The sequence below is a fragment of the Pan paniscus genome, chromosome 20, assembly GCF_029289425.2.
Source record: "Pan paniscus chromosome 20, NHGRI_mPanPan1-v2.0_pri, whole genome shotgun sequence".
NCBI classification, from domain to species: Eukaryota; Metazoa; Chordata; class Mammalia; order Primates; family Hominidae; genus Pan; species Pan paniscus.
In genome coordinates this window covers 56,744,316-56,765,037 of record NC_073269.2, presented here as the reverse complement: position 1 = coordinate 56,765,037, position 20,722 = coordinate 56,744,316, and the positions used below count along the sequence as shown (strand labels likewise).

Sequence of the window (20,722 nt, the reverse complement as noted above, 5' to 3'; positions counted from 1 at the left end):
CCCTAACCTAGGAAGACCATGTTATGGAACACAGTCGTCTTCCCCAATGCCTGTCATCCTTATTGGATCCAGAAACTAGAATGCAAGAGTGATATGATATGGGTCTCCCCCAAGCTCCTCGCCCCTTCCTCAGATGTTTATTAAGGATGGCCTTGGGCCAGGAGCTGGTAACTGTGGGAATGCTCTAAGTTGAGTGTGTTGGCAGTTGAGGGGCAGCACAGAAACACAGAAATGTCTCTATGTCCCCGTTCCCCATCCAGTACTTAGCATCGGGGAAGGAGGCTTCTGGGAAGGCCAGGTCAAAGGTCGTGTTGGCTGGTTCCCCTCTGACTGCCTGGAAGAAGTGGCGAATCGCTCTCAGGAGAGCAAGCAAGGTAATGCGGAACCCCCAGCACTGTTCAATGGACCCTAGGATTCCCACGTCCACTCCTTTCCCTTCCTAATGGGGGTGGGGTACTGGGAGGTAGATGGGAAGACTTGGGCCAGGAGCTCTAGGGCTGGGCTTGTGGTTTCCAAAACAAGAGTCCAAGGTTGTCTGTTGTCGCCCTGCAGAAAGCCGCAGTGACAAGGCAAAGAGACTCTTCCGGCATTATACCGTGGGCTCCTACGACAGCTTTGATGCCCCAAGGTAAATGTCCTTACACCCTCGGGCAACCCCCCTCACCCCAAGTTCCCTTCACAATGTACACCTTTAAATATTTCCATCACCTCTAAGCCCCCTTTCTAATCTATTCCTTCTCAAGTTTGATCCAGGGGTGGGATAAGCCAGAATTAGCTTCAGACAGTACAGCCCAACCCCAAACCATCTTCGGCAGCCACTAAGACTGCCCAGCTCTGGGGTAGCCAGAGACAACGGGGTGGTCAGGGCAGGGGGGGGATGCCTGGGGGGGCCGGGGCGCTCTTATGTCTGGCTGGCTGGAGGCCCTTGTCTCCTTCATGTGCCCCATCTCTGTGCAGTCATGTGCAGCGGGAATGTGTGTGTCCCATGCACCGGTGTGGGGAGGGTGCAGTCAGGGCTGGGTGGGATTGGGGTGAGGAGAGGGGTGCACTGACACCTTTCCCCTCCCTGGCTGCTGGCTGACTTGCTTCGGAAGCTTAATGGATGGGATTGGCCCAGGGAGGTGAGAGGCGAGGGGCAGGGAGGGGATGGGGTCAGGAGGGGAAGGACGGGGTGCCTGGGGGGGCGTGTGAACGTGTGTGTGCACGACCAGAGCTGAGGTTTCTTGGTGTGTGAACGTGTGTCTCTGTAGGTGTGCATGACACGCATCTGTGTGCATGTGTGGCCTGGATGTACCTGTACCTATGCCCGGGGCTGGAGGGTCTGCCCTGCTCTGTATATACTGGTGCCTTTGTGGCTATGATGACTGTGGGGCTGGCTCTGCACATCTGTGCTTCTCTGAATCTGTGGGCAAGCACCACAGGGCATGTCAGTGAGTCTGCTCACACACATGGACAGGTGGGTCTCTGCACACATCCGTCCCTCTCTGTGCATGTCACTGTGCGTGTGTACTCGCACATTAACGTGTGTGCATGCATGTGCGTCTGTCTGATTGATCTGAGATTCAGGACCTGGGATGTTGGGGGAGGGAAGGGCAGAGGAGGGGAGGATTCCAGGGCTTGGGCCTCCAGAAGGACAGGGCTGTGGGGGAGGGAGGGTCATAATTTGGTGTCTAAAATATGACACTCTCCTCCACTGCTCCCCCCAATCCAGGGAAGGGTCCCCTTGTGCGTAGCATCCTTCCATTAAATGTGTCCAAACCTACGTGTCTGTGTTCTGGCCAGTGGGGATGGGTCGGGGATGGGGGGGACAGAGAAATGGCAACATGGGGAGAGAGGGTGGGGCTGGGGTGCCACCCTGCGCCCCGAGTGTCTGAGGCGCTTGACCGTTGTGCGTGTTTGCCTGGCACGTCTCCGGCTCTGGGCACCGGGTGAGTATTGGGGTACACCCCCCCACACCCCGAGCTTCTATGTCGGCCTCTGCTTCTTGTCTACCAGTGTCTCTCTGGGTCTCTCCTTGGCCTCCGTCTGTGGGGGTCACTTGTCCTACCAGCTGAAGGCGGGTGGTCCCCGTCACCCTCAGCTTCCTCCTTCTACTCTGTCTTGTCAATGGGCTTCCTCCCCTACTCCTCCGTGCCTCTCGCTGGCTCCCACGTGCTGCTGTGTGTGTGGTGCGTCTGAGCTTCCCCTCCTCCTGCCTCCCCGCTGTTCCCGGACCCTGTCTGCGCTGGCCTGGCCTGTGCTGTGCGATGCGCCCTGCAGCCAGGGCCCAACCCCAGCCTCCCTGCCGGAGCTGGACGGTCCTTCCGTGTGTCTCCCCTCCTGTCGTGTGCCGCCCCCTCCCCGCGCTGGCTCGGGGTCCACGCTCTCTCGGGGAGCTGTGGTGGTGTGTTCGCCCCTCCGCCTGGGCTTCTCTGGTGGGGGAGGGGTGTTGCTCATGGCCTTGGGGCCCAGTCTGAATGTCCTGGCCTTTCTTGCCGACCGTGTCGAGGTGCGTTGCGTGTTGGTCTGTGGTGGTGGGCTGCGTGTCCCCGCCTGGGGCCTCTCTCACCCGCGGTGTCCCTGCCGGGGAAGCGGGGCTCCGTCCGCGCGTCCGTGCACGCGGCTGCGAGGCATCTTGTGTGATGTTGTGCCTCCCTCTCCCCGCGCTCTCTCGCTCTGCACCTGCGCGGGAGGGCTCTGGAGGGGGGAGGGGGATTAAGGGGGGGCTCAGACCGGAAGTGCCTCCCCTTCTCCTCCCCCCTCCAAGCCTCGCCCCTCCCCCTTCTCCCGCCAAGGGGGCCCCCGCGTTCCCCTCCCGGCCCCCTCCCCCCTGCCCGGCCCCCTCCGCCGCCCGGCGCAGGACGCCAAGGGGTTAAGCCTCGCGCCCGCCGCCCGCCTCCGGAGCTGTCCGCGGTGCTGAAGCCGGCGCCGTCCGCGGTCCTCGCGCTACCGCCGCGGCCCGACCCCGCGCCCCGCGCCCCCGCGCCCCCCGGCATGTGAGCCCCCGGCCCTGCCCTCCCTCCCGCGGGAGGGGGTGCGCGCCCCCTCCCCCTCCCCCCTCCCGGCGCGGGTCAGCATGAGGCGGGGCCTGGGGGCCCGGACACGGGGGTTCGGCCGAGCGGGTACGGGGACGCGGCGGCGGCGGCGGCGGCGGGGGCGGCCGGCACCGGGACCTGGGCCGGGGCTGGGGCCGCGGCGGCGATGGCTTTGTCTGCGGTCGGCGGCGGGGGTCTCGGGGGCGGCCCCGGTGGGAGCTCCCTGCCGCAGCCGCCCCCCGCGCTGTCCTCCAGCTGGCCAGCCCTGGGGCCCCGGCGGCGCAGCGTCTGGTACATCTACAGGTAACGGAGCGCGCCGCCTCCTGCTTTGCGGGCCGGCCGGCAGGCCCCGGCCCGCGGTGGCGACCCTCCCCCGCCGCTAAACCCCAGCCCCAGGGCCTTTCCCCTTCCCCCAACCCGCCCCTTCCCCTCCGCTCCTCTTCCCTAACCTTCTCTCAGCCCGAAATCCCTTTCGGGCCCCTGGTCTCAACCCTTCTCCTCTCCATCTTCCTCCCTGGAATCCTCTCCCCGACCCTCCCCCCTAATACGCACTCGTCAGCCCTGGGAATCTTTTCCTCCACCCCCTCACAGGCCCTTCCAGGCCCCCCTCTGCTCTTCCCCCAAGACCTTCCTCCCAGCAGGCCCCCTAAACCGACCCCCTCCAGGATTTGGAGCCCACTCGCCTTTCTGCCGCCCCTTAGCGCCCCCATTCCCCGGAGCCCTCCCTGTGGGGAGCCACCGTGGCTTACCCGCATCCGCCTACATCCCAGGCCCCTGTCCCTCTGATCCCCACATCCCCACACCTCTTCACGGTGTTGGCAAGTCCCCCCATTCATACCCCTTTCTCCCATTCACAGTCATCCCCCCTCCATCACACACGCATCCCGCCCCCGGCTTCCCCTCCCCTCCTCTTTTTCCGCTGCGTGTCACTGTGCGACGGTGCGTGTGTCAGTGTGGCTGTGTCGATATGCGTGTGTGTGACTGCCTGCAGCCGCGTGCGGGTGTGTGCGTGTGTGTGTGAGTGAGAGAGAGAAATGGAGAGATGGTGGGCTCCCAGCCCACCCCCCAACTGTGTCCATCTGTGTGTCCCTGTGTGACAGCGTCTGTCTCTGTATGACTTGGAGCGACAGCGAGGCTGTCTGGGACTGTGTGTGTGTGTGTGTGCGTGCGTGCGTGTGTGTGTGTGTGTGTGTGTGGTGTGTGCTGGAGTGGGTCTGTCCCAGGGACTGCGGCTGTGCTTCCCAACACCCACCCTCCTGGGCCTGGCCTACCCCTCCCCCACAGGTCCCTACTTCAAGGGTCCATCCTGTGTCTCTGTCCCCATGTGCTCCTCCCCCCTGCCCCCTTGCCCCCGGGGGTCTGTGCATGTCAGGAGTACTTGAGTCACTGGCTCTGCCCTCTGCCCATGTGGGGCACGTGTGCTGAGCCCCGGCTGAGCTGCATGGGGAGCCGCATCCGCTTGTGTGTGCCACTTCTCAGCATGGGGAGGGGGGCTGGCGTCCCTGTGTGGGGGCCTCTGGGCAGGTCATGGACACGGGTACGTGGGAAGGGGCTGAGTGCGGGGTTGGGGGTGCGCCGTGCACAGCAGCAGGCTCTGGGCTGGCGGACCCTGGGTGTGTGAGAGGGACGTTGGGGTGGGGAGGGGAGTGCAGGCCGCTGCAGTGCCCCTGTGTGTGGGATCCAGTGAACAAGAGCTGGCTGCTGAGCTCCGGAGGCCGCTCAGGGTCGCTTAGGGATGGCCTGGGGAAAAGCATTGTGTGAGCTCCTGCAGGGCAGGTAGTCAGCCAGAGGGAGCCTGAATGGGGTGCTGCAGGGGCAGCCAAGATGGGGGGCAAGGGGGAGGGACTAGAGGGGTCTGGGTAGGAGGTGCAGGGTTGAGAATGGAACAGGGGAGAGTGGGGATACTGAAGTGGGGGAGGGGTGGAGGCTGGAGCACCGAGGGTTCGGAGCAGAGAAATGGGGTGGGGAGGGAATTCAGGGAATGTTGGGGGGGTATTTGGGGGTGGGGATTTGGGCAGTAGGGGGAGAATACCAAGAGGACGCAGGGAATGTAAATGAAACGCAGCTGCCAGTAAACGCAGGCGGGAGGGCATGTGGTGAAGTGAGTCGAGGGGGCAGAAATAGGTGGAGGTTTCCACGGATGCAAAAGAGGGTACCCAGGAAGTATGAAAGGGACCAGAGGTACTTTAGGGGAGCCAGTGAGATTACTTACGGAGGTGCAGGAGGGTGTGGGAAGGGTGAGGCCAAAGGATGAGGGAGAGGTGGCAGGACAAGGGTGAGGAGGCTACAGAGGTCTGAGGAGGATGTTTAGGGGGAAAGGGGGGTAGGGTGTGTCAGGGGACACGGGAAATGGGGGGATGGCTCCATAGGGTGTGAGGAGGGCTTGTGGGAGTCAGGGATGAGGGGGGTGGGTTAGGGCGATGTGGAACCTCAACATGGCATGGAGGAGTAGGGAGTGAGGTGCAGAGAGGAGGGGTACACAGGAGTTGGGGAGAGGGAGTTTAGAGGTACATGGAGCTGTGGGAGCAAGAGAGCAGTTGGGAAGTTCAAGGAGACTGTGGTGGGATGAGGGCAACACCACGTGTGTCCTAGCTGGGGATTGGGTGAGGGAGTCATGGAGCAGAGAGGGGAATGGAGCATGTGTAGGATAGGGGGTGGTTGAGAAGCAGGAACAGGGTGGGTCTGGATGTGGTTGGACCCCCCTCCCTGCCTCAGATCACCACTGGTGTGTGTGTGTGTGTGTGTGTGTGTGTATATATATATATATATATATATATATATATTTATCTCTGGTGAATTCAAATCTTGGCTTTGACATTTTTCTAGCTGGTGTCATCTTGAGCAAGTTATTTCTCTGTGCCTCGGTTTCCCCATTTATAAAATGGGAAGAATAACAGTCAACCCTTCCCTGGGTTGTTGTGAGGACTAACTGAATACATAAATGGAAATATATAAATGCAAAGTGCTTGGAATCATGGCTGGCATTCAGTAATAATTCGATAAGTGTTCCTCATTGTCATGGTGTTACTGCCACACCCTGGGATGAACTCCAGGTGCTGCAGGGCCGAGCTCAGGGTGGATTCCGAGCAGATGGATATACGTGCTCAAGGTATTTCGGTGCTGTGGAGTGGAGGGTATTACCACTGCAGTTACCTGAGTATTCTCTTGGGTATTGTTGAAGAGTGATACTCACTGTGTGACCTTGTACAAGTTACTTAACTTTTCTGTGCCTCTGTTTCCTCACCTATAAAGTGAAACTAGGGCTGGGTGTGGCAACTCATGCCTGTAATCCCAACACTTTGGGAGGCTGAGGTGGGAGGACTGCTTAAGTCTAGGAGTTCACGACCAGCGTGGGAAAGATAGTGAGACCCCCATCTCTACCAAAAAAAAAAAAGATTTTTTTAATTAGCTGGCCATGGTGGCAAGCACCTGTAGTCCTAGGTACTTAGGAGGCTGAAGTTGGAAGATCCTTTGAGCTCGGGAGTTTGAGGCTGCAGCGAGCTATAATTGTGCCACTGCACTCCAGCCTGGGCAAGAGAGTGAAATTCTGTCTCAAAAAATATGAATAAATACATAGATAAAGTAGAACTGGTACTTATCCCTGCCCCAGAGGCTGGTTATGAGAAGACAATTTAATGATCTATCTGTGAAGGGCTTCAGATACTGCCCAGCCAATGGCAAGTGCTCCTTCTTGGCATATTGATATGGGAGTTTTATTGACTATATTGGCTGACATTTGGGGAAGGCTTTTGTATGGGGTGTGAGGCTGATGAGGGGGCAAGAGAGATTCCAGAGGGGAGGGAGAAAGATGAAGGAAGGGAGGGGTTTGTGGCATGAGTGAAAGAAAGTGAGGTTGCCTCCAGTGAGGAAGGGTGCTGCTGGCTGCTGGGGGGCCTTGGAGACCTGGAAGAGATACAGGAGGAGGAGTAAGAAGGTGAGAATGGGGACATTACAGAATGCATGGTTAGAAACAGGCAGCTCTGACCTCTGAGCCAATTTCTGTGTCCAGTTTCCCCGTCCACTCGCTGTTCCGGCCTTCTCGGCCCCTTTCCTCCCTTCCCCTCTCCCTTTTCCTACCCTCATTCACCCCTTTCAGCCCCTTCCCTCCTTCTCTGCCAACACCTCTCTATCCAGGGGAGGAAGACATGGCGGGTATGGTGTGGATGAGTTTACTGGACTGTGATGAACTTTGAGCGAGGACTGTTGCTGGAGTATGTACATGTGAACATGCGTGGTGTTAGGTGCACTGAGGTGCCACAAGGAGGGTGGCAGCAGGAAGGGAGGACATGTGCACATCCAGAACCCTGTCGCCATGGTGCAAATGTATGGATTTTTACAAGGGGAGCCATGGGGGTCCTGGGAGCATACAGGGGTGCTTGTGGGGGTGGTACCTAAATACAGTGGAGCACAGTAAGTATTATTGGCATTTGCTGGGATGTATGTGTTCAGAGGGCGTGTTATGGGAATACACTGAGATCCGAGTGAGGGGGAGTTATTATTGGAACATACTGGGATGTGTGGGGGTTGCCGAAACATACTGGAGTATTCGAGGAGGGCTGTTTTGCTGAATTTGTGGGGGCAGGTAATTGGGGAGCATGCTTGGCTATGATTGGAGTGTATTAGGGCCACATGGATGTTACTCGGATCTGGGTATTATTGGAATACACTGGGATTGTGAGGGGGGGAGGTGCTACAAGTGTGCCCTGGGACAGGCTTTAGACAGTGCTGAAGGAAGCTCAGCACAGCAGAGCACGCGTTCCAGTGACTCCTGGGTGTTCTTGGGTATTCTGAAGGCAGTGGGGTTGCAGCCAGGGTGTCTGAGTATTCCTGCTGTAGACTGGGGTGTCGGATCCCCTGGGAATGGAATGGATGTATATTCCTGAGGTGTACAGTGGTCATGTCAGGAGTTTGGGGCTGTTTGAGTGAGCGTTGAGATCCATGAACTGTATCTGAGTTTCATTGACATTTCCTGGGTACGTGAGCCTTACCCAAATGTGCTGGTGGCATTTGATGGCTTTACTGGAAACTACCACCCATATTCATGGGTGCTTTGCATTTTACTATAATAGAATATGCTGACTGCATGCAGTAGCTCCATTTGAGATGCACCAGGGAATACAGAAGACAGTGCTGTCCACGGGGAGCTTTGCAGCAATGGAAATGTTCTATATCTGTACTGTCCAATGTGGTGGCCACCAGCCATGTGCAGCTTCTGCACACTTGGAAATATGGCCACTGTGACTGAGGAATTGAATTTTTCCATTTGATTTTGATTAGCTTTCATAAAAACAGCCACGTGCACCTAGTGGCCACCATATTGGGCAGTGCAGAATTAGCAATTTTACCCTGTGTGGGGTTCTTGGGAGGTGACATATGTATAAAGGAATTTTGAAGGGTATCATCAAAGTACATGAGTCCTCTTGACTTAACACTCTGACCTAAGGACATCGAGCAGATCATATTGAGCACCTACTATGTGCCAGGCACTGTGCGAAATACTAAATGTGTATTACCCCCACTGGATTCCCACTGCAACCCCATCAGGTAGGATCTGTGATAGCCCCCCATTATAGATGAGGGAACTGAGGCACAAAAGGTTAAAGTTGTGGGCTCAAGGTCATAGGCAGGAAGTGACTAGCAGGGACCCAAGCCTGGCTGTCTGGTAATCTGGAAGCTCTTCTCCCCATCCTCCCCACTGTGCCTGGTGCTGAATGGATGGGTGGATGGATGCATGGATGGATGAATGAGGAGAGAGGGAGTGAGAGAGAGAGCATGCCGGCTCTGAGGGGGAAGCCCATCAGGGCTGCTGCTAGCATACACACACAGAGTGGGTGACAGAGATCCTAGGAGATGCAATTAATGGCCCTGGAGCAGAGGTTTGGGTCTGGGTTGCCGGGTGGGGGACAGCCTCTGTGTCTCATGATGTCTTCTCCACTCCCCCCACCACCCCCCCATTTCTCCTGCCTCCCTGCCAGCGATTACATCATTAAGGAGAAGACAGTCTTGCTGCAGAAGAAGGACAGTGAGGGGTTTGGGTTCGTGCTCCGGGGGGCCAAGGGTGAGTGCCAGACGGGGAGGGGATGGGAGAAGGGCTCTGTGACCCCAGAAGCAGGGCTGGAAATGGGGGCTGGAAAGGGGAAGGGACCCCAGCCCGCCCACCACCCCACCCCGGGGTGCTGGTCCCTCAGCTGCGGTGAGGCCTCCGTGACTTGGGTCTGAGCCCCATCCCCTGCTCGGCCTCTCCACCCCCTCCCCTCCGACCCCGCCGGCTCCTCCCTGTCTGCAGCGCAGACCCCCATCGAGGAGTTCACCCCCACCCCGGCCTTCCCGGCGCTGCAGTACCTGGAGTCGGTGGACGAGGGTGGCGTGGCATGGCGAGCTGGACTGCGAATGGGAGACTTCCTCATCGAGGTCAGTCCAGGCCCCCTCTCTTCCCTGGGACCCTGTGACAAGTTCCCAGACCCCCTCATGATTCACACCAGGATCTGGCTGCCCAGTTTTATTCTCCTTTGGCACCAGGATTCCCAGCCCCCTGCCCACCCCCCAGCCAGCCTCTGCTTTCCCCAGCGATTCCATCTAAAGGCCTCTGAGGCATCTCAAAAGAGTGACACAGAGCTGTCCCCAACACATACACAATACCAGGGGATGGCCAGGCACAGCAGCTCACGCCTGTGATCCCAGTGCTTTGGGAGGCTGAAGCAGGTGGATTGCTTGAACTCAAGAGTTTGAGACCAGCCTGGGCAACATAGCAAGATCCTGTCTCTTAAAAAAAAATTAGCCGGTGCTGTGTGCCTGAGGTCCCAGCTATTCAGGAGGCTGAGGTGGGAGAATTGCTTGAGCCCAGGAAGTCGAGTGTGCAGTGAGCCATGATTGGGCCACTGCACCCCAACCTGGGTGACAGAGAGAGACCCTGTCTTTTAAAAATAAAAGTAAATAAATAAATAAATAATAAATAAATACTGGGGACAAGGAGGGAGGGGGAAGTGAATAGGGTAGGCTGAGCCTCTTCCCCAACCCTGGGGCCAGGGAGGGTGGGAAAGGGGTCTTGCCCAGGGAGGCGGTGGTATGAAGGGTCGGAGGGAGAGGAACATAGCCCAGAGGGCCATGGACAGGGCAGCGCAGGAGGCATCCTCCTTGGGGTCTCTGAAGCTGCAAGCACCCCTCCCCTCGTCTACTCTGTGTGATCTGGGGGTGTCTGTGCCACAGGTGAACGGGCAGAATGTGGTGAAGGTCGGCCACCGACAGGTGGTGAACATGATCCGCCAAGGGGGCAACACGCTGATGGTGAAGGTGGTGATGGTCACCAGGCACCCGGACATGGATGAGGCAGTGCACAAGAAAGGTGCTCCTGCGGCCACTCTCGCAGCCACCCCACTGCCACCAGGCTCAGCCCTGTGGGAGCCCCGGGGCTGGTTGCTGCTGCCCAAGGCCTTCCCTTCCCTAGCACTGCTTCTCCATGACCCTTGTGGGGAGAAACTGAGGCAGGGAGGGCTCCGCACGCTGGCAATGGCTATTCTCTGAGCCCTGGGAGCCCTGTGGTGGTAGAGGGTGGTGGGGGCATCTCCCCCATGATACTGATGCCTCCCCTCATCACCTTTTCAGCACCCCAGCAGGCCAAGCGGCTGCCGCCCCCAACCATCTCCCTGCGTTCCAAATCTATGACCTCAGAGCTGGAGGAGATGGGTGAGCCTGTGGGGCTGCTGAGGCCAGGGGGCCGGGGGGAGAGGGGAAGGAGGGCTGGACCATCCCTTGAGTTCGTTAGTGTTGTTAGTGACCAGGGGTCCTTGTCCTCATCCTGTCCCCAGTACATGGGTCGGACTCTGGCCTGTGTGTGTGTGTCTCTGGGAAGGGGTGTCTGAGAGACGACTTTCCTCTGTGCTCTTGTATCTGTTTCTCTGTTGGGGTCTCTCTCAGGGTCTGTATGTACCCTCTCTGCGGGTCTCTCTGTCTCCTTCCTTCTGTCCCACCTCACCCCCAAGCCCCATTCAACATCTCTCCCTCCACCAGCTCCCCCCAACCCCCAATAACAGAGGAAAGCGAGCCCCTCCCTCCAGACAAGGCCGAGTGGACCTGGGGGTCCCATTTCCCCTGACAGGGGGCTGGTCGGACAGCTGACCGCCCCCACCCCGGGGCCCCGAGGGAGGCGGGCTTCCAGATAGGGGGCCCCTCACCTTCCCCTGACGTCCTAACTCTTGGCTCCTCTACTGCCTCTCCCCCGGGCTAGTCTCCCCCTGGAAGAAGAAGAGTGGTGAGTGGGCACAGGACTGGCGGGAGGGCCCCCGTCTCCCGACCCCGCCGGCGGACTCGCCCCTCCCCGACCCCGGCCCGTCACTGCCCCTCTCGCGCCCGCCACGCCCACTGGCCCGCACCTGCTGGCCACGCCCACAGGCCGAGCCCGCTCCGCCCCGCCCCCGGGGGCTCCCTGGGCTTCATCCGTGTTCTTTGCCCACAGAGTACGAGCAGCAGCCGGCGCCGGTGCCCAGCATGGAGAAAAAGCGGACCGTGTATCAGATGGCTCTCAGTAAGACGGCCCAGCCCTGCTCCTCGGGATGCCGGGCCCCAGCCCCGGCATCCGCTGCATCCCTGTCCCACCATGAACCCCACGGCGCCCCTCACCTTCCTGCCGCAGAGAGGCTGCGATCCCACCTCCCCTCCCTCCGCCCGCCCTCTCCCGACGGCTGCCCGTTCCCTGCCCGCACCCCTTCCCACCCTGGGTGCTGCCCACTGGGCTGGGAGATTGTGTCTCCAAGCGGGACTGCCCGTCCACCTGGACCCAGGCAGGGCTGCCCTTTCCTGGTTGATCCAGGTGCTGGATGAACCGCAGGCGGCAGCTCTGGTCTTTGCGGCCCGGGTCAAAGCAAACTTCATTTCATTGTCTTCCCACCTCTGTTCGTTCATCTCCCCCTAGACAAACTGGACGAAATCCTGGCCGCAGCTCAACAGACCATCAGTGCAAGCGAGAGCCCTGGTCCCGGTGGCCTCGCGTCCCTGGGCAAACACCGACCCAAAGGTTTCTTTGCCACTGAGGTAGGCGGCCTGGTGTGGGGAGGAACTGCCGGGGGGAGGCGGTTCACACACCAACCTGGAGCCTTTCTCTTTCCAAAACCCTCCTGATGCCTCTGTGCTTTAGGCTGGTCCTGGAGGGGCGACATGCATCCTAGGGTTTCCTCCTTTCTCCCAACTTTGGAGACCTCGTTTCCTCCTTATCCCCTTTCCCTCAAATCCCATCTCTGTCCTCTTCTCTCTCCACTTTCCACCCCTGCTATTATACTTGCGCTCTTGCCCTGCCTCTTTCTGTCCCTCTGCGTCCCATCTTAAGGGTCTCAGGGAAGGCAAAATGATGTCATGGATGGAGATTCCCCGGCATAATAATAGATACCCAACACGTAGTACTTATTAAAATATGAATGGTCATGTCTGTTGCCACTCTGTCTGCCTCTCCCCACAACCAGAGGCCAACCTGTAGGGGGTGTTGATAATTTGGGGGACACTGCATTTTATTTTATTTTTTAATTTTTATTTATTTATTTATTTTGAGACTGAGTCTCACTCTGTCGCCCAGGCTGGAGTGCAGCAGGGCAAGCTTGGCTCACTGCAACCTCTGCCCCCCCCACGGTTCGAGCGATTCTCCTGCCTCAGCCTCCTGAGTAGCTGGGATTACAGGTGTGTGCCACCATGCCTGGCTAATTTTTGTATTTTTAATAGAGACAGGGTTTTGCCGTCATGGCCAGGCTGGTCTCAAACTCCTGGCCTCCAGTGATCTGCCCGCCTCAGCCCTCCAAAGTGCCGGGATTACAGGCATGAGCCACCAGCCAGACACCAAATTTTATATGGATTATCTCATTCATTCCTTAGATTCATCCTGGGAGGTACACGAGGTTGTTAGCCCATTTACAGAGGGGGAAACTGAGGCTCAAGGAAGGAGGGGGGATTTTAACCCAGGCAGGCAGCCCTCTGAACCCATGGTCCTGCCACAGCCCTGGCTATCCTGGTAGGGTCCTGCTGCTCCCTTCCTGGATGTTGCCCCTACTCCACTGGGCTGTGTGCCTTCCCTCCAACACATCCCCCACTAGGCTTGCCAGTGCCACCCCTTACCCTCCAACTGTCTCCTCCAGAGGCCACGCTCTGCCTTGCTCCTCCCTTCCCGCTTCCTTCTTCTCTGCCCAGTCCCCATCCTCTGGCTGCATCCACCACGTAGTGGTCAGGGGTCCATTTACTCTAAAACTGGGTCCTTTGGCTTTTAGGGGGTCATGGATCTCTTTGGCAGGCTGCCGTGGTCCTTCTCAGAATAATGCTTATAAATGCATAACATGAAATAACAAAAGAGGCCAGTTACACTAAAATGTAGTTTCTCAAAATATTTTTCAAAAGCAAAATTTGTGATATCATAATATCATCTTTTTTTGTCAACATGTTAGACATTGGCGGTGGATTTTAACAACTCTAATTTCAAAATCACGAGGAGCATAAACACTATTTTGGGAAATCTGCACCACTGTGATGGGATATGGAAATATCTGTGATTCCTACTGGGGATACAGGCATGGGTCTTGCTGAAACTAGCATGGTTTGCTGCTTACATATTTAAGTGAGGAAAGGTTGAGTTTTTGTTGGAGGATGATGAAAATGAAGACATAGGATTTTTTTTTCCTGTACAAGTGCACAGGCCCCTGAAGTCTATCCACAATCCCTCATGCTCTGGAGGGGCTCGTACTTTTATAAAAATCAAGAGTAGGAGGCTGGGCTTGGTGGCTCACGCCTGTAATCCTAGCACTTTGGGAGGCTGAAGTGGGCTGATCACCTGAGGTCAGGAGTTCGAGACCAGCCTGACCAACGTGGAGAAACCCCATCTCTACTAAAAATACAAAAATTGGCCGGATGTGGTGGCATGTGCCTGTAATCCCAGCTACTCAGGAGGCTGAGGCGAGAGAATCGCTTGAACCCGCGAGGCGGGGGTTGCAGTAAGCCGAGATCGCACCATTGCACTCCAGCCTGGGCGACAAAAGCGAAACTCTGTCTCAAAAAACAAAAACCTTCTTCCTTATATGGAGTCCAAATCTACCTCCCCTGGGCTCTTACCTTTTTTGACCCTGTTTCCTCCTCCTGTGATCTTCTTCTATCCTCACCTGCCCTGCAGCAAACTTCTCATAATTCCTCAACAAACTTCTTCACAACCAGCTTTAAGAAGGAAAGGGCGGTACAGAAACAGAAAGAAAGACAGAGCATGCACATTCCCATTTTACAGAGGATGAAACAGTCTTAGAGATTTGCATTCACTTGCCTGAGACCTTTCTTCAAGTGTGTCTCTCATCAAGACAGAACCAAAGTCCAAGACCTCTTCCTGTCCGTCATGGTTTCTAACATCTGCGCTGTTGACACAGTTGGCCCTCATGATTCCCAGATTCTGTGTCTGCGAATTTGCCTACTCGCTGAAATTTATTAGAAGCCCAGAATCAATACGCGAAGGGCTTTTGTGGTTATTCTTGGACAGGCGCAAAGCAGAGAAAATCTTGAGTAGCCCTATGTGTGGGTTCCCAGACGAGGCTGAACGAGGGTGCCTTCTCATTTCGGCTCTTATACTGTGAACGAGTGTCTTTTCTCGGTCTGTTTAGTGCCACGTGCTTTGCATCTTTGGGCCTTTTAGTGGTGATATCAGCGTTTAAAAGGTCCCCCAAGCATGGTGCTGAAGAGCTGTCTAGCGTTCCTAAGTGCGAGAAGGCCGTGATGTGCCTTATGGAGAAAATACGTATGTTAGAGAAGCTTCATTCAGGCATGAGTTAGAGCACTGGTGGCCAGGAGTTGGATGTGAATGAATCAACAATGTATATTAAATAAGGCATCCTTCAACAGAAACATGCATAAAACAAGGTTATGTATTGATTGGTTGAGGGAAATGTGTGGCAACCCCATATAACACAACTACCGCATATAGCCACAGTTGCCTGTATTTGGAGCTGCGTAATTCTTTGTTGTGGAAGCCTGTCCTGTGCATTGGAGGATTTTAGCAGCAACCCTGGCGTCTGCCATCCGGATGCCAGCAGCAAATACTGCCCAACGTCCTCTGGGGGGCAAAACTACCTCTCATTGAGAACCACTGCCCTATATCATTCTAAGGTTAAAAGATTTTCAGGGCCGGGCGCAGCGGCTCACACCTATAATCCCAGCACTTTGGAAGGCCGAGGCTGGCTGATCCCTGGAGCTTAGTAGTTCGAGACCAGCATGGGCAACATGGCAAAAATCCCATCTCTACTAAAAATACAAAAAATTTGTTGGGCAGATGTGGTGGCACGCACCTGTAGTCCTAGCTACTCTGGGGACTGAAGAGGGAGGATCACCTGAGCCTCCGAGGTTGAGGCTGCAGTAAGCCATGATTGTGCCACTGCACTCCCGCCTGGGCAACAGAGACCACCCTGTCTCTAAAAAACAAACAAACAAAAAAGATTAAAAAGATTTTCAGCCCCAGGATTATCCTAAGTGGACTTAGATTCAGGATGCTACCATCCATATTCACTCACTAAATTATTCAGTATTTATTGGAAGTCTGGAATGTACTCCCACTAATCCCATTTCTTCATGCCTCCCCCCAGTCTGTATTTTACACTCTCCTCCCTCTGAATTTCCCTCTCTGGGTCTCTAACCATACCCCAGGTGTTTCTGTTTGTTCCTGATCCCCCAGAAACTCTATATTAACAGACAAATGGGGATGCAAATCCTGACTTCCTCTAACTTAATTTGCCACCTTGGACCATGTTACTTAATTTCTGTGCATCTCAGTTTTCTGTTCTTTAAAATGGGGCTAAAGTGAAACTTGCCCAGTTCTTATGAGGGTTCCATGAGGTTAACTGTAACACAGCAAACTCCCAACAGAAGGTAAACCCCTCAGGATAGAAAACAGGCCAGGCTGGGCCGGGCGCAGTGGCACACACCTATAATCCCAGCACTTTGGGAGGCCAAGGCAGGCAGATCACAAGGGCAAGAGATCAAGACCATCCTGGCAAACATGGTGAAACCCCGTCTCTACTAAAACTACAAAAATTAGCTGGGCATGGTGGTGTGCACCTGTGGTCCCAGCTACTTGGGAGGCTGAGGCAGGAGAATCACTTGAACCCAGGAGATGGAGGTTACAGTGAGCCGAGATCATGCCACTGCACTCCAGCCTGGCAATAGAGTGAGACTCCGTCTAAAAAAAAATTGAAAAAAGGAAAAGAAAATAGGCCAGGTACAGTGGTTCACACCTGTAATCCCAACACTTTGGGAGGCCAAGGCAGGAGGATCACTTGAGGCCAGGAGTTCGAGACCAGCCTGGGCAATGTAGTGAGACCCTGTCTCTACAAAATATTTAAAAATTAGCCAGTCATGGTGTGTGCTGAGGTGGGAGGATCACTCGAGCAAGGGAGGTCAAAGCTGCAGTGAGCCATGCTTGCGCCACTGCGCTCCAGCCTGGGCAACAGACTGAGACCTGTCTCAATAAATACATAAATTAATTCACTGAAGTAAAATAAACTAGAAAGTCCACAATGGCTCACCAGTGATCTCTGTGTATGCCTCCAGAGACCCCGCAACACCAGAGACCCCACAATAGCATATCAGACTGAGTGTAAATCTTTGATAAACTAATTAGAGCAAGTCCTGTTTTCATTAATTCAACAAATGCGCAGAGCTCCTGTAAAGTGCCAGGCAGCCACAGTTCTAGGTCTACCCTGCACGAACCCAGTTACAGGACAGTCAAGAGCCTAATCCTCAGGGAACTCACCCTCTGAGCTCCAAAGACCTCCACCCCCAGAGGAGCCCAGACACCAGCCAGTAATAAAACCAGCTGCCCACCTGCCCCTGCCTCCTAGAAATGAAACTCACAAGCACTCACCTGAGTTCTGGGAGACCTCCTTTCCCTCTGTGCCCAGAGGACCCATAGTCATTTGCCCTGTACATCCCCCTCGCCTTTTCTTCTCTCACCTCTTGGATCTGTCCCTGGGCCTTCTCCAGGCCCCCCTCTCATGTTGGAGGCTCTCTCTGCCGCCTTCTCTGCTCCTTCCCACCTGCCATTTTTATCTTTCCCGCTCTCTGAGTCAATGCAGATGCCCCTGCATGAGGTTTCTGCATCTTGGTGGCCTCTCTCGACGTCTGGTCTTGTTCTTGGTGTCTCGATTTCCCATTCATTTCGGCTCCTCTCCCCTCTTCACTCTGCATCTTCCCTCTGGTCTAGATGCAGTGGGGTGGGGGGTGCAGTACCCCCCAAGGCTTCTTGGGTCAGGTCTGCACAAAAGTGAACAAGAGCAAAGCATTGTATAAGACGCCACTATCAGCCAGGCGTGATGGCTCACGCCTGTAATCCCAGCACTTTGGGAGGCCAAGGTGGGTGGATCACCTGAGGTCAGGAGTTTGAGACCAGCCTGGCCAACAAGGTGAAACCCCGTCGCTACTAAAACTACAAAAATTTGCTGGGTGTGGTGGCACACGCCTGTTATTCCAGCTACTCGGGAGGATGAGACAGGAGAATCGCTTGAACCTGGGAGGCAGAGGTTGCAGTGAGCCAAGATTGCACCACTGCACTTCAGCCTGGGTGACAGGGTGAGATTCTGTCTCGAAAAAAAAAAAAAAGATGCCACTATCTAAGGACTTGGAAACTGGGAGATTTCAACCCTCTCCAAAGCTGCACTTTTGCATATAACCTAGAGGAGGTGGGGACAGCAGGGGCGCAGAGCCTGGCAGATCCACCCTAGGTCAGGGCACCTCTTGGGCTGTCTCCTCCTAGGGCTTTGCTGTCCATCCGCCCCTCGGTATGGCTTTGGCTTTCTCTGCTACTGTCTTTGTCACCCGCCACTGATGCCCGAGGGCTCCCTCGTGCCCCCTCATCTCTCAGTCTGAGACGTCATCGCTCCCTCTCAGTTGCACTCCCCACTTCTGGGGTTCCCTCCTGGGGCTGCGCAGGCCCTCTCTGAGTCAGAGCTGCCCTCCCTCCTGCCTCTCTGGGCTCTTCCTGCTTCCCATGCTTCCCATCGCCCTCTCATTTCCCCTCTCATCTCTCAGTCTTTGTCTCTCCCCCTTCTAGGCCCCATCTCTGTCTGTCGCTCTTTGCCTCTCTCACTCTCCCCATCTTTCTCTTCCCATCCCTCCCTGTTTCCCCACCTCCCTCTCTCCCCCATCTGTCTTTGTCTCTTTGTCTCTGTCTCTCCATCTCTGTCTCTGTGTCTCCTTGTCTCCCTAGCTCTCTCTTTGTCTCTCTATCTCTGTCTCCTCATCTCTGCCATTGTCTCTCTGTCTCTCCATCTCTATCTCCCCATCTCTGCCTTTGTCTCTCTGTCTCTCTATCTCTGTCTCCCTATCTCTGCCTTTGTCTCTGTCTCTGTCTCTCCATCTCTGTCTCTCTCCCCATCTTTGCCTTTGTCTCTCTGTTTCTGTCTCTCTATCTCTGTCTCTCTTTTTCTGTCTCTCTACCTCTGTCTCTGTGTCTCCTTGTCTCCCTCTCTCTGTCTCTGTCTATCTCTGTCCCCCCATCTCTGTCTCTTCAGTTGTCTCCCCGTCCATTCTCTCCCCTATCCCCTCTCAGGGCTGCCTCCTTAGCAGGAGTTCCCCAGCCACTGGTCAGCGGCAGGACATGCGCTGCCATTGAGGCGCCAGACCACGAGGTGACGGAGAATTGGGCCTTTGGGCGACTGACTGAAGGGGAGTCTGCCCGGTAGCCAGTGACGTCATGCAAGGCTGCGCACTCTGATTGGCTGTCCCTTCTGCGCGGGAGCGAATGCTCCCGTTGGTTGGTGGAGTTCAGGTGCTCCCTGGGGAGTCAGTGTGATGCCCCATCAGATTGTTATGGTTCCTCCGTCCGTCTGACATCTCTCCTGTCACCCTGACCCTTCTTATGTCAAGCTAACCCATTTTCGTCCTTTATTCTTCCACATGGCGCTGAAGTGTCTTTTGTCAGCTTGCAAATCTGACAAGGCGTCTGTCATTCTGCACCCTCCTCTGTCGGGGACACCCCTCCCCCCTCACTCTAACCAGTTCCCTGCCACTCTAAGCCCTCTCCCGTCACCCTGACCCCTTGCCTGTAACCCTGACCCCTCCCCGTCACCCCCCCATCACCCTCACCCCTTACCTGTAATGCTTGTAACCCTGACCCCTCCCCATCACCCTGATCCCTCCCCATCACCCTGACCCCTCCCCATCACCCTGACCTTTCCCCATCACCCTGACCCCTCCCCATCATCTTGACCCCTCCCCATCACCCTGACCCCTCCCCATCACCCTGACCCCTCCCCATCACCCTGACCCCTCCCCATCATCTTGACCCCTCCCCATCACCCTGACCCCTCCCCATCACCCTGACCCCTCCCCATCATCTTGACCCCTCCCCATCACCCTGACCCCTCCCCATCACCCTGACCCCTCCCCATCATCTTGACCCCTCCCCACACCCTGACCCCTCCCCATCACCCTGACCCCTCCCCATCACCCTGACCCTTCCCCATCACCCTGACCCCTCCCCATCATCTTGACCCCTCCCCACACCCTGACCCCTCCCCATCACCCTGACCCCTCCCCATCACCCTGACCCCTCCCCATCATCTTGACCCCTCCCCACACCCTGACCCCTCCCCATCACCCTGACCCCTCCCCATCACCCTGACCCCTCCCCATCATCTTGACCCCTCCCCACACCCTGACCCCTCCCCATCACCCTGACCCCTCCCCATCACCCTGACCCCTCCCCATCACCCTGACCTTTCCCCATCACCCTGACCCCTCCGTTTTCCCTTTGACTCCTCCACTGTCTCTCTTTTACCTCTTCTCTCACCCTGACCCCCACCCTGTCACCCTCACCCTTCCCCATCACTCTGACTCCTCCCTTCCACTGTCACGTCAACCCCTCCACTGTCACTCTGATCCCTGCCTCATCACCTTCACCCTCACCTGTCACCTGAACCTCGCCTCTCCCTCTGGCCCCCACCACCCGCCCCCATGCCCCATGCCCCATGCAGGTGTTTCCCTTGCCTTCCTCCCCTCCTCCCAGCTGTCCTCTCCTGCCTGGACTCTGTTCTTGCTGTCCTCTCCAGCCCTGCCCCTCAGCAGTCCCCGTGTGCTTCCTGACAGGTCACACCCCCTTCTCCTGGCTCTTCGTACCCCTCCCATTTTATCTCAGGGTTTTTGAGCCACTCTGACCTCTTTTCTCCGATGCATCTTGAATCTCCTCCTTACTCACTGGCTGGTCTAGGATAAGGCCCTTTTCTCTCTGATCCACGGCCTCTTTCATTATCATCCAAATGGGTATAATTCACCCTAAGTCACAGGTGTGAGGATCCAGTGAGGACACATACGAAAAACAGCAGGTAAAATGGCTCACACAAGAGTGTCTCCTTCCACTTGCCACTTCTCTACTGCCTTTATCTTTTGCAAGGTTCTGCTCTCTGATACCACACAGCTACAGGACGGGACAGAAAGCCAAGCAGAGTATTGGTCTGTGGCTGAAGGAGATGGGGGAGGGGGTCAGAAAAACATTCAGCAAAGTGGAGAAGGATTGAGCAGGCTGAGAAGCGCTTAGAGAAGAGCAGCATGGCAGGAAATCCGTCAAAGCAGGAATGCCTTCAGGCGACACCTCCTGAAGCCTGCTTGGAGCTGGCCCTGTGCTGTTTGATGGGGATGTTCAGAGGAACAGGCTGTGGTTTTGCCCTGGAGTTGCTCGCCAAATCTTGTCAGGGTGTCTTGTATTGCTTCCA

General features: G+C 56.2%; 1 protein-coding gene across 4 annotated transcripts in view; it reads left to right on the top strand.

The window, feature by feature from the left end:
• Window positions 1-20,722, top strand: part of SHANK1 (SH3 and multiple ankyrin repeat domains 1) — a 61,443-nt gene that overhangs the window by 22,334 nt on the left and 18,387 nt on the right. For 2 of the 4 annotated variants that reach the window (XM_034944348.3, XM_055103376.2), the window contains exons 13-22: window positions 261-374; window positions 553-628; window positions 1,095-1,121; window positions 8,990-9,072; window positions 9,301-9,425; window positions 10,221-10,356; window positions 10,617-10,697; window positions 11,239-11,262; window positions 11,467-11,535; window positions 11,923-12,041. In XM_034944348.3, coding sequence (XP_034800239.2) covers window positions 261-374; window positions 553-628; window positions 1,095-1,121; window positions 8,990-9,072; window positions 9,301-9,425; window positions 10,221-10,356; window positions 10,617-10,697; window positions 11,239-11,262; window positions 11,467-11,535; window positions 11,923-12,041 — 854 coding nt within the window. The remainder of the gene's footprint in view (window positions 1-260; window positions 375-552; window positions 629-1,094; window positions 1,122-8,989; window positions 9,073-9,300; window positions 9,426-10,220; window positions 10,357-10,616; window positions 10,698-11,238; window positions 11,263-11,466; window positions 11,536-11,922; window positions 12,042-20,722) is intronic. The other 2 variants (XM_034944351.3, XM_034944350.3) reach the window with 2 other exon arrangements.